General features: G+C 42.0%; 1 protein-coding gene across 7 annotated transcripts in view; it reads left to right on the top strand.

Annotated features, from left to right (window-relative positions):
* Positions 1-6,812, top strand: part of Irf2 (interferon regulatory factor 2) — a 100,594-nt gene extending 93,782 nt beyond the window's left edge. For all 7 annotated transcript variants that reach the window (XM_017803329.2, XM_017803327.2, XM_029556337.1 and 4 more), the window contains 2 exons: positions 4,262-4,308; positions 5,488-6,812. In XM_017803329.2, coding sequence (XP_017658818.1) covers positions 4,262-4,308; positions 5,488-5,796 — 356 coding nt within the window. In that variant the 3' untranslated portion in view covers positions 5,797-6,812. The remainder of the gene's footprint in view (positions 1-4,261; positions 4,309-5,487) is intronic.
* Positions 6,813-13,734: the final 6,922 nt, after the last annotated feature.

Here is a 13,734-nt window from a genome sequence, read left to right as displayed (position 1 = left end):
CTTTCTTTCTTCCTTCCTTCCTTCCTTTCTTCCTTCCTTCCTTCCTTCCTTCCTTCCTTCCTTCCTTCCTTCCTTCCTTCCTTCCTTTTTAAAAAAAACATAATACTTTTATTTTATAATGCAACAAAAGAAATTAACATCGCAGATGTAGAAGGCTAGCAAAGGGGAATGGCTGCTTTAAATATTCAGTAGTTTAAACCTCTTTGTACTTTTCCATAGTACATGAAATCTTTGCCACTTTTTAAAGTAAAATTTAATCTTTGTGGATGTACAGAGTAGTTCTCTGCAGTAACAGTCCATTCATTTCAAGGCCCGCTGGCTGTATGACTAAGTAACACAAGGCACAGTAACCATCATTTGTTATGTTGCAACACTGACCACGTGCCCTTAAAAGTAGCTGATTAAACATCTCCTGACAACATGAAAGGGAGACTTTGGATTGTCTATTTCAACCTAGGTAATAAGTAATTAATAAAAAGTTTAAGTGCACTTTAACATGCTTCATAATAAACAACAACCTTTTTACCTTTGTTGCAATAGGCTTCACTGTCCTATCATTTAGCCAAATTCACTTTCCCCAGCTAACTTAAAACAGTAAGAACAACAAAAAATAAAATCCTTGTCCTTTCATTTATTAAAAAAGAGAATTGGAGGGGCTGGAGAGATGGCTCAGCAGTTAAGAACACTGGTTAATTTTGCAGAGGACCCAGGTTCAATTCCCAGTACCCACAAGGTGGCTAGCAACCATCTGTAACTTCGGTTCTAGGGGACTCCAATGCCCTCTTCTGACCTCCACGGGTGTTGCCCAACACAGGTGCACTTACACACATGCAGACAATACACTCCAAATAAATAAGAAAAATATTAAAGTAAAATAAAATTTTTAAAAAGGAGGATTGGCTACTGCAACGGTTCATTGCAAGACACACAAAGACATTGTACTGTGACATGAGTTGTTCTAATTTGTTGTGCTGTTCCTAAAGTCCTCAGAGCTGCGATTCAAACATTCTAAGCTCTCCCTTCCGTCTTTATTGATTCTGAAATTTTACACAGGAAACTGGAGACTGAAACAGCAGTACTTGCAATCACATTGTCTCCAAGACTTCGTTTCAAAAGCAAATTTCAAAAGGATACTTTCTAGAACAGAATAAAAGTTAGAAACCAGCATGTTAGCTCACTTCATGTTGCTGTGACAAAAATCTCGGAGATAATCAACTTAAAAGGAGCAAAAGATGCATCTTGACTCTTGGGCTCAGAGATTTCACCATAGCTGCCTGGGGCGTGTGGTGAGACAGAATGTCACGGTTAGGAGCAGGCGGCAGAGCAAAGCTGCTCACATCATAGTGGTTAGGAAGTGGGAAGACAAGAAGGAGCCAGAAGTCCCGTATCCCCTGCATAGGCATGACTGCAATGATCTACTTCTGTGAGGTCCCTACCTCCAGCCCATTGCAGTAGCACCATCATCTGGGGACCAAGCCTTCAACACACAGCTTTTGGGAGAGTCCAAACTTTAGCACTGAGTGGATAAGGTGGAGAGGCTTTAAAACTTCTTCAGAACTGTTGATATTAATTTAGAAATGATATGTCTCAACTAGCATTTGTGTAAGATGAATACATAGACAGGACACAAGCATTTTTACTTGCCATGACTTTTTCTCTCAAGTTGAATGATGGGCACTTCTAGGAAATTAACTTCCAATCCCCCTCAAGGTCTATGCAGTCTTAGCAAGGAGTCTTAATCTAGGATCTGACTCCCAGATCTTCCAGCAACTGTTTCTTGGGCTTTTGAATTTCCAGAAGCTTGTTGTCAATAGTGCCTTTCCTAATCTCCCATCCCCCAAAGCATGCCTGATGCCTTTGCACATTTGCTTTTATTTGAAGGGGAAAGGCTCAGAAGACCATGGTATTGTGGAGGGTCATTAGGAGTAGAAGGAGCTTGGTGCATGTGGAAGGAAGAGAAACTTTGGCTTCAGAGCACAAACAAAGCCAAGCATGAAAATGGAAAGGGGATCTTGAAGTTTCGCCAGCAGGAAGGCGGTCTCTGTGCTCTGTTTGCGACTCTGGAATCAGAAGTACAGTTCTGTTCTCTCCTTGTGCTGACTCAGTCTGCGACTTTGGCAAGTTTCTCAACATCTCTGTTCCTCGTTTTTCTTCTTGAGAGTGGCAGTCTTGTCTCTCAGGAGGCTGAGCTAGTGTGGCAGTTGTGTTTGAAGCAAAGTTTCCTTTTCTGTTCTTCAGTTACTTCTGCCTGGATCCAGTTCTTGTGTCCATCATGTTGGTTTGTCTCCAAAGCTCTTGTCATTGTCAGCTGGACCCAAGCTTTCTCTGGGCATCTGTGGCCCCTGTCTCAGGATGTTTTGAGAGCAACATGCTGAGTTGGAGGAGTGTAGAGACCTGGCTTTGGGTCAGCCCATGACAACCACCCAGGCCTGTGTGAAGTCCCTGGAGAACAGTGTCTGGGAGTCATGCAAAAACATGACTGGGCGGGGCCCATGGCACTCACATGCTTGCTGCCTGTTTAAGGGATGCACTGGTGGCACAGCTTGTCCATTTGTTCTTTAGCTTTTAATATGCAGAGAACCTGGTATGTGGCCAGTGCTCTCCATGGTGTAAAGGGCTCTATCTGGCCTAGAGCCATTGAGTCTCAATTCTGCTGTCAGATAGGTACAAGACTAGAAACCAGTCCCTCAGTAGAAGCACAGTAGAAGAGGGGAGAAAACTCTGTGGAACACACTGTCCTTTCAACATACTGTCAGATGATAGCAGCTGCTTTCTGACTTAGGTTCCTTGTAAGGGCTAAACAAGACCTCTGTGTAGAAGCTCTGGCTGAGCCTTGCCACAGTACTCACAAATGCCCACTGTTAAGTCTCTCTTTAGCTCTTTTCTGTAAAATAAATGACCTAGACAAAATGGCCTATGAGAGGAGCGTGTATTTTAGAAATTCTACCTTCCATGCATTCATGTTTGCTATGGCAGTGAAACTGTTCACCATCAACTTTAATTTTATAAAACTTAATGTATAGATGTGCAATCTCCGGTTACTGAATTTGACTCTTGAATCCAGCCTGTTGTGCAAATCCAATGTTGAAGAACATTGATTATGTTATACGTACTGTGTGCCAGCCCTGCTCTGGGCCTTTTCAAACATCCAAACACACTCTCACATACTCATCATGTAATCCTCTTTAGAAGGTGGTAGATAATATCCCCATTTTTTTCAAATGAGAACATTGTAGCTCACTGTCATTAAGAAATTTGCTCTATGTCTCACAGTTAGCAGGTTGAATCGGGTTGGTAACTGATTAATTATTGATTGCTTTGTAACATAACAGTATGACCATAAACTTAATAGCTTGATATAATACACAGTTATTATCCCCCAATTTCTGTAGGTTGAGACTAGGTATAGCCTAGCTGGGTCCTTTGCAGCAGAGTTTTGCTAAACTGTCATCAGGTGTTGGCTAGTGCTACATCTCATCTGAGGATCAACCTTTGAGCCACAGGTTCATGTGGCTTTGGCCAGAATTTAACTCCTTATAGGTTGTCTGTCAGACAGAGGTCCTCAGTTTCTTGGTAGCATTTTCCTGTAAGCCTCCCTTAATTTAATTTTGCCACACGGACTTTCCTAACATGGCCAGCAAGCAAGAGAGTATCCTTAAAAGACAGGTTAAGTCTTATGTGACATGATCATGCATATATAATATTTATATCCTGTCACCTTAGCTATAATTTGTTGGCTAAAAGTAAGTAGCAGGTCCACATTCAAGAGGAAGGATCCCAAAGAAAGAAAATACTGGGTGAAGGTCTTGGAGCCACCCAATCCACCTGCAATAATACAGGTAGAAGACACAATGCTACAAATTCATGATGAAATACTAAGAGAATAGGAGGGAAATGGGAAAGATCTAGGAAGAGTTCTGGAAAAATATCACCCTGAGTCAGGACTTCATGTGATAACTGCCATGGACTGGAAGGAGGAAAAGATGCTACAGGGACAGCACCCCACCCTAGGAGGCAGACTGTGTCAGCATAGCCTTAGGAAGTGAGTTCCCTCTCAACTCTAAAGCCTGGTTTTCCTTGGGGACCAAGCAGAAAATCTAGCTTTTCCTATGCAGAAGTGTTTGGTCTTGCAGAGGGAGAGGGTGCATGCAATTTCCCGTTTCTGAATTGTTGGTGTGTGCATTTTTAATATGCTGCCTGAGCTTCCAAACAGCTTGAGCAAAAGGAATTATGTTTCTCTGTTTTTTCTTTTTCTGCACAGAAAGTGAAACTACAGACAGTGTGCCCAGCGATGAGGAGAGCGCAGAGGTAAGCCCACTTCCTGTTGCCATTTTCAGGCTCTTGCTTTGAAGCACGAGCTTTACTTTTGGATTTTGTATGTGTTTGTGTGTGTCTGTGTGTGTTTCTGTGTGTGTGTGTGTGTGTGTGTGTGTGTGTGTAAGAGAGAGAGATAAGATATACATAACTTAAAATTTATCTGACCTTTGGATTTTGAATTAGAAAACTTGGTATTCAGACCTGAATAAAAGGAAAGGAAATAAAATGTGATCCTCAGAAAGAGAGATAGAGAAGGCAGGGGGAGAAAAGAAGGCAGGCCGGGAAACGTTGATATTCTTATCATTGTAAGCACAATGACTATGTATAGGAATAGAATGACTGCCTGGCCCAAAGTCATGACCGGAAGTAAGGTCAGAAAGAGCTAAGCAAAATTTTCTCCACTTATAGACCTGAACACCCCCCTCCCCTGCCCCCAGGGTCCTGCCCAGGGGCTGTTGTGTATGTCCAGTCCCCATTCCTTTTCTGCTTGTTTCCAGCTCCCCTCTATAGGCCAGGCTCACACAATAGCAGGAAATGGCTGTCATGGTGATGGGAAGAGGAAAGAGGGGGAGAGAAGATGGTGGTTGTTTGAATTCCTGATTTCCCAAGTAAACCGCAGGAATTCTGAGAAGACAGTAGGTATCCATGCTGCCATATTTTCTAATCTGGTCTGCTGAAGGACAGAAATCCAGCTGGTGTTCTGTAGTGCTCCCCTAGAGGCCAGTAGTGGTGTGGAATACCCACATCTCAGCTCCACCCACTTAGAAGCATTGTTCCTAAGCCCTTTACTCCTTTCCTCTGAAATAAAGTAACTCAGAGATCTAATGAGACCAGCCATTGTTGCTGGAAACCTAGCCAGTGCGCAGCCTGGGCAGCCTGAGTACAGGAGCCAGAAGCCACATTTCCTTTCTAGAATAGTCTTGGCCAGATAGTTTTTGGAGATAGCAATGGAAATTGATTTGAAAAGGAAGGGAAACCATTGCTTAGGGTATCCGTAGCTGGGTGTATATTTCAGCTAAAGGCTATGGAATTGTCAAGCTTTTATTCTTTTCACAGTTCTTAATAAATTCAGTTTAGACACATACATAAGCACAGCAGTGACGTACTTTGTTTTAAAGGCATTCAGTAGAAGAGGAAGAATGTATATATCTTGATTATTTTCTCTGAAAGGGGAGACCACACTGGAGGAAGAGGAACATTGAAGGCAAGCAGTACCTCAGCAACCTGGGGACACGGAGCACCTACCTGCTGCCCAGCATGGCGACTTTTGTCACTTCCAACAAGCCAGACCTGCAGGTCACCATCAAGGAGGAGAGCTGTCCGATGCCTTATAACAGCTCCTGGCCCCCATTTACAGACCTCTCTCTCCCTGTCTCTGTGGCCCCCACACCCAGCAGCAGTCGGCCGGACCGGGAGACCCGGGCCAGTGTCATTAAGAAGACCTCTGATATCACCCAGGCTCGTGTCAAGAGCTGTTAAGCCTTTGACTCTCCCTGGTGGTTGTAGGGATTTCTTGGCTTTGTGTTGTTGTTTGTTTGTATTTTATTTTTCTCTCTGATACCTATTTTAGACAAATCTAAGGGAAAAAGCCGTGACAATAGATTATTGATTGCTGTGTCCAACTCCAGCGCTGGAGCTTCTTTTTAACTCAGGACTCCAGCCCCTTGGTAGATGCATATCTCTAGAACCTGCTGGATCTCCCAGGGCTACTCCCTCAAGTTCAAGGACCAACAGCCACATGGGCAGTGGAGCTGCTGCATTGCCTACGGTCAAGGCCAGCATGGTGGAGTGGATGCCTCAGAATGGACGAGAAAATGTGAACTAGCTGGAATTTTTTTATTCTTGTGAATATGTACATAGGGCAGTACTAGCAATGTTTTGCGGTCTGCTTCTGCACCTTATCTTAAAGCACTTACGATAGGCCTTCTTGTGATCTTGCTCTCTTTCACAGCACATCCGGCATCCTTTTCTCTGCCTATTACCTGACCTCCCATCCCTTCCCTCCCCACCCTTCCCACCTGGTTCCTTTCTTCCTTTTCCTCCCCTCAAAGGCAATGTTCCCCATCTTGGAGGAGGGGGAGCAGAAAATGAACTTCTCCACAGATGTTCCATTTTAAGACTGCTTGAAAAAAATCTTTTTAATCTGCTATGCTTGAATGCCACGCGGTACAAAGGAAAACTATCATGGAAATATTATGCAAATTCCCAGATTTGAAGACAAAAATACTCTAATTCTAACCAGAGCAAGCTTTTTTATTTTTTATACAGGGGAATATTTTATTCAAGGTAAAATTCTAAATAAAATATAATTGTTTTTTATCTTTTCTACAGCAAATTTATAATTTTAAGATTCCTTTTCTTGTTTATCAGCAGTTGTTATTACATCCTTGTGGCACATTTTTTTTTTTAATTTTGTAAAGGTGAAAAAAACTTTTATGAGCTCATGTAGCAATCAAATTATCCTGTGGATTGATAATAAATGAATATGGTATATAGTTAAATTTTTTAATGGGCATCACTCCTGGCTTTATCTGTGTCTACGTAGAGCATGGTTGTGGGGCAGGGCCAACAAAGTATTGTTTCTTCTTAGAGACCAACACTTTTTCCACTCTCTGCCCACAGGAGGTTCCCATGGTTAAGGTTACAAAGAACGTCCTCTTCCAAATGCCTGCTGTACTGGGCGCTGGGAATGCCTTGTCAGTTCCCATCTTTGCTCATCACAGTTGTGCCCAGAAAGGGGGCTTATCACCACTCCTCCTGGAGGAAATGAAGACCTGAAATGAAAATCTTTTCATTAGGTCACCTGAGCACCAAAGGACCAGAACACTAGTGGAGCCCAGTCTGGAGGGGCTATGGCAGGAGTCTGTTTCCTGTTTATCCACTCAGCTGTGTGTTCTCTATCCTCATCTGTAGGCTTACACACAGGACTCAAGTTTTGTGTTGGGTCACAGATCTGGGTACAGAGAAGGCATTTTCAGTAATTTCAGTATCAGTTGTTGAGTCTAACTCTCTGTCTTCTAAGACTTCCGGCCTTTAGATGAAGGCTCTACTCCTGAAGCTTAGGACTTCAAGAACACTGGTCTCTATCAGCCATTTAGTATCTCATTTCTTTCTTTGCTTTGCTTAAAATTCCTTTTATTGCACCCACATACACACCTTGGTATTTCTAGCTATAGCCTTGACCTTGAGAAAGCTACACCTCCCTTACCTCTCATGCTTCCTCAGAATAGTAAAACTTAACTGCCTACCTACCACTTCTGGGGACTGTGAAAAGATTGCTAAACTAATGTTTGGAACCCTTCACCTATCTCTCCATGTGTAGCTGCAGATATAATTAGTGGCCATAAAAGTATCCTTCCTGAACAACAATCAACAGAAATATGCTATAGGTTGGTGAGTTATTTGAATTGCCTCACACAGGTGGTCAGCTGCTTCTGTGAGGAGCACCTTTGCAGGTGGTCATGGTCAATTCTTTGCTAAAGGAAAAGCCATAATGTCCCGAGTATACAAAGTTTTAAAAAATTTATATCAAAATCCTGTGAATCACCCTGTGGGTTTTATTTGTTTGTTTTTGTTTTTACTTTAAGACAGGGTCTCCCTGTAGCCCCAGATGGTCTGAAACTCACTATGTAGACCGAGCTGGCTTAGATCTCACAGAGATCCGGCTGCCATTGCTTCCCAAGGTGCTGAGATTAAAGGTGTGGGCCACCATGGCCCAGCTCTATTTTTATTTATTTTTTTAAAACAAAACAACAAGAACCCAGTAATCAAGACTGGCCTTGAATCGAATGGCTTGGTGATCAAAGGGTTAGGGTAGCTCTGATCCTCTGCCCCTTCTCCTTCCTGACCCATAATGAACATTCAAGTCCTATCCCATGCCACTGCCTTAGTTGCTCCTGTGCTGGGAACCAGATTGCCTGAACTTTTTTACTAGATGGGCCAAAATTCAGGATTCAGAGAGACCCAACTTAGGTGCTCAACGTAATACACCACTACAAGTAAGACCACAAAAACAGAATCATGCTTCAAATATCTCAGAGAAAGGCTGTATTATTTCTAAGTAACACTTGCCAGTAGGAGAAGAAAACAAGGCAGTTACACAATGGCTGGCATAGACAGGAGGAAGCAAAACAGACGAGATGGAGAGCTCAGGAACTCAAGCCCCAGACCTTGTTGTCATTTAGAGGAAGTGCTGGGGACACGTGCTTAGCTTGGTTGGCATCTGTGTGTACTGATACGATTTTTATGATGGGTTTGGCTGTGGGTGTTTGTGTGCGTGTAAGCGGCAATGTAACTGCCTTTGGGACAATAGTTTCCATTCTCTGCAGCAGGTATGGTAGGTCACACCCTTGATAACAAAGCTCCTTATACAGCTGTGACTTGGGAGTCTAGTGACAGCACTAAAGTTGGGTGGACCCAGCACCTTGATACAAAAGGCTTCCAGAATGCCATTTGGGAGTCTTAAATAAATCCATACTTAACCATAGCATTCTTTCCCTGTTTAGATGCCAAAAGCCACGTTTAGACTACTTGAATATATTTATAGAGAATAGATCCTCGTGGATACGAAATACAAATCCTTTAGACATTAAAGCCCTAAAATGATACCCCTTCCTGTTATTCCTCCAAATGCATTGGGTACTGTCATGTAACCACTACTGAGACAGAAACTTTAGGAATGAGGAAGATTAGTGATTTGGTTTCAGAATTCTTGAGTCCTCAAGTTGGCAATTTTAGAAGTCTTTTTTGTGTGAATGAAAAAAAGTGTTAAGCCCCAAATGGCCTCTTGCCCCTAAATCTGAGAGGTGGAACATTAGACCCTCCATTCGCTTGAGGCTGTTCTTTGAGTGCTGAGTTCATTAGGCTTGAAAAGTCCCCTGTTATTCTAGCTTTGGACAAACAGACCCAGATAAAAGGATAAATAAGAACCCCAGTCTTCTGCCAAATTTCTGCTGAAGACAGACAAAAAACTAGGAAAAGGTTGGCAAATAGCCACAATGGGTCTCTGGCATGCAGGGGAGGGGTATCCAATATCTCTACTAGTTTGGGTTTGAAACAAGAATGGAGACAGAAACTAGTTTAACCAGTTACATTCAGCTACCTCATCCTAAAACACCTTCCTCTGGCTTACCCAAGGCCAGGATGAAGGCTCAGATCCATGGAACAGGAACCTGACCTGCCAGGGGGTCTGGAAGAAGCTCCCCCACTACATGGAGGTTGCAGTAGACCCCTCCCCAGGGTATCATAAGTGTTTATCTCCCAGGGAACTAAGCCTCTCAAGACAGTGTGTCCATTTCACAAGTGGCACAAGTGGTATCTATTAGGCAGTCTGAGAAGAGAAGTCTCTGAGCTTCTCTTTCTCTAATCTCCACCATTCCTAGTGTTAAGAGAACAGAGTGTCATGTCTCAGCTGTGCCTTTCAACAAGGACCTGCAAGCCAGCTGCAGACCTGAAGAAAGGGAGATAGAGGAAGATGTATGTGAGGGTTAGGGGGTGGAGGAATTCTTCTGAGGCTAGCTGGCATCTGTGCCCCACCAGCCCTATTAGACACTGAAACAATTCTCTGCCTCAGCTTGGGTTTTACTATGAGTGTAAATTGAGTGTAAATGAGAGTTCTATAGAGGTTTGTGTCTGTGGCCATGCTAAAAACAGGTGCAGAGGCACTGTCTCTACTTCTGAAAATAGTGCTTGGGAGGAAGGAAGTGGTCAAGCCTAATAGCTGGTTTTAGCAAAAATGTTAAGTCTGTCCAAGAACTTGGGTTATGCTGTGGAAAGATCAAGGGGTAAGGCATTTCAGAGTTTACACAATCTAGAGTGGGGGCTCAGCCCAGTGGTAGTGTAATATTGTCTGGCATATTGCAGGCCCCTAGATTCAATCCCTAGCTCCAAAAGAGCAAACAACAAATAAATAAAAAATTGAGAAGTTAAGAGGTCATACAGTTTGGCAAGGTCATGATCTGGAATCCTTTGGCTAAATTTCTTCCAAGGGAAAGTAGTGTGTGTGCCTTGTGCCTCTAAGGAAGCTGTCCGTTGGAGGTTTGGTCACTTTCTCTGTATCTACTCTATAAACATGTTCCGACAGATTGCTGGCTCTGTGGAATGTACTGTCTGTGCTTGGATTGTGCAACCGCTGTCGGTTTAACCCCCTTATACCTTCTCCTCCCTGCTGAAGAATCACCCCTGTCACACTCAGTGGTCTGTGTCACAAAAACAGTTGATTTTAGTAACACAACTGTTTGTGCAGGTGCAAAAAAAAATTTTCCAGGCCAATAGCATCTATAAGTTTCAGTTTTGGTTGAGCAGAATGTATTAAAATTGAAACTCTCAACCTCTATCCACATAAATTGTCAAAGAGAAAAGATACCCAAAATATATGTTCCATCTGATTGAAGTGTGGGTGGGATTTATTATCTGGGGGTGCTGTTGTCCCCCAAATTTTCTAAAGGACCAGTTCAAAGACATTTCAAATCCATTCATTATTCTGAGGCATGCTACCTGAAATTTCAGGATCATGTTAGCAGCTAGCTAGGGGTGATTCCTTATGGTTAGTGATGAGCAAGGCTTGATTCACCTTGAGCATTAACATTGACAAATATTCTCTATAGTGTTCTCACTCTGTGTCTGCCCAAAATACTTCTCCAGAGCTGTAAAGCCAGAGCTTATCTTCATTTGTAGCATCTTTTCTATGGGTGATCCATAGATCGTGTTTTTAATGTGACTGTGAAATACAGAAGAGATTTTGAAGGGAAAAATACAAAACATACCCAAAAGCCATTGCTCAAATTCTACCTAGTAGTTTTAGGGATCACGTGGTACTGCACTAGAAGGAAACCACAGGCAGGTTTAGCATGTTTTCCGCCTTCTATTTGTAAGATAGAATTTAAGTTGTGTAATTCCAAGTAACTTTCTTTAGTACCTCCTGAAGTTAATTTGGGTAATCACTGATCTTGGCTTGCCCCAGTCTGAGAGGGTTCAAAGGACAGGGAAATGTTAGTGCTAAAAGTAGGAATGTCTAAGATTAACCTCAAGGAGTTGGTTGTACAACATGGGTGCACTTACATACATGTAGACAATACACACATACACAGAAAATAAAAATAATAAAATATATTTTTAATTTCAGGCTTAATGAAGAGGTGTTGTTGAGGGCATATTGTTGACAAGTCTATTACTAAAACGTTGCTTTAAGAGGCAGTTTTGTTAAGAGAGGTAGATTTCATTCATTCAATACCATCAAGTTCCCAGTATTTGCTGATAGTGTTAGCCATACAGAAATGAATGGAACTCCTAATGGGGCATAAATTCCAGTGGTGGTGGTGGTGGATATTCAACCAATAAATAAAAATAATCTTCAGGTAACAATAAGGGAGGTAGGGAACAGTGGAGATAGTCAAAACTATCATTTGAGTGTTTACAGGATCAATTGCAGGGTTGGCAGTTGCAAAGCTCAGCAGTTAGCAGGAAAAAGGAAAACAGTGTGTATCAGCAGGGTTCAGTTGCAGGAAGCAAAAACCACAGTAGCTATTTTAAGCAGAAAGGCATTGAGTAGAGAGAAGCAGGTGCTTACGTGGGAAGGCTGGGAGAGCCTCTATGGGACTGCCTCCAGCTCTGCCACCATGGTGGCAGCAGACACAGGCAGTCTCCTCAGAAAGTTCCTGTCACCTCCCCCACCTCTATCTCTTGATACCTATGACCTTGGTAACTGAACACTGAGCCACTGCATCAGAACATCCCAAGTCCAACATGGCACTTATGGCACTGGTTACAATCAAATTAGCAGGAAGATGGCTTCTGCCTCTGCTGGCTTCCAAATCTTCTATAAGGCGAACCTAATTGCAGTTAGGATCCCAGCTGTAAGTAAGACTGGGCATGTGGTTAAAGACTTCCAGCATCAGCAGAGAAGGGCACACCACAGATAGGTGAGAATGGAAGCTACGGACTTTTCAGGACAGCTGCCCACCTCAAGAACCACTACAAAGAGGCCAGAACAAGTCAAGCATCCAGGATAAGAATAGTCAGGGAATGGCACCTCCACCCCACACACTTTGGCAGATATGGAAAGGTAACATTACACAATGGCCAGAATAGAGCTTTTTGTTTTAAGACCGGGTTTCCCTGTTTAGCTCCAGCTGGCCTGGAACTCGATGTGTAGACTATGCTGGTCTTTGTCTCACAGAGATCCACCTGCCTCTGGCTTCCAAGTGCTGGGATTAAAGGCATGCCCATCATGACAATATTTTTTTTAAGGCAAAGTCTCATTATGTAGCCCAGGCTGGCCCCAAACTTGCGATATTTTTGATGTTTCCAAAAACTGGTCTCATATGGGAGGGAGCGGGCATGGATTTGACCAAAACACCTTATATGCATGTATGAAATGCTCAATAAATTATTTAAATAAAAAAATAAAATTCAAGACTATAAAAAAAAGAGATACAAAAACAAAACCAAAAACAAAACAAAAAAACCAAACTGACCTCAAATTCCTAGTCCTACCTGTGCTCCCAAGTGCTGGTGTGTGCTACCACATCAGGCCCAGAATACATTTGGAAATCAGATCAGCCTGTGTTCAGTTCTCAGTTACTTGCTAATGACTCTAGGCAACTCTCTTCATATTTTTAAAAAGCTGTTTCTTTATATAAAAAAAATGGGGCTGTTAACACCTTACTTGTAAGGTTGTTGTATAATTAAACACGATAACGCTATTAATATGTGTTGACACTCAGTTACATCCATTATACAATCTGCATATAAAATAGCTAACAACATTTTGGAGAACTAATTCCAAATTGTCCATTGTTTCTCAGACTCATTGATCTAACAGTTTATCAGTGAGTATCTCAAACCTCAAACATATGACCACAATTTCTATCTACCTAACATTAGCCCCCTCAACCCCCACCTATGTCTTGGACTTTATTGAAAAAGTCTAATTTTATTTTGGAACTGGCTGAAAAGGAATAAAGAGAGTTAATTCCTCTCTGGTGGAAGTTGAAGGGATTAAATGTTTCTGGTGGTTACTTTTAATTTTAAACAAATAGATTTAAATAAAATTTTAAATATCTTATAAAAGCACCAGGTGGAATTATATTAACATGTGATGACTGGCATGAGTTTAATTTGATATATATATATATATATATGTTTTAATATTCTGAGTCAACAATTTCTACTGCAGGTGAGTTTGTGCTGTAATTCTCACTAGATTCGTAGGGGTAGGACATTTTGACTCAGCAATTTTGAAAGACTATTTCAACATATTTATTAAAACAGAGCAGCAAATTCCTGTATTTTTGTGGTTTCTTGATATCTCCTTATTAGTTAGATTAGAATCTTATCTTAGTTCATGGGCATGGTGATCAACTTCTTGAGACAGTTTTTTTTTTTTTTTTTTTTTTTTTTTTTTTTTTTTTGACCGGG

The sequence above is a fragment of the Nannospalax galili genome, unplaced genomic scaffold (assembly GCF_000622305.1).
Source record: "Nannospalax galili isolate Female #2095 unplaced genomic scaffold, S.galili_v1.0 scaffold46, whole genome shotgun sequence".
Lineage (NCBI taxonomy): Eukaryota > Metazoa > Chordata > Mammalia > Rodentia > Spalacidae > Nannospalax > Nannospalax galili.
Note: the sequence above shows the minus strand (reverse complement) of the source record. Positions and strands in the feature narration are given on the sequence as shown.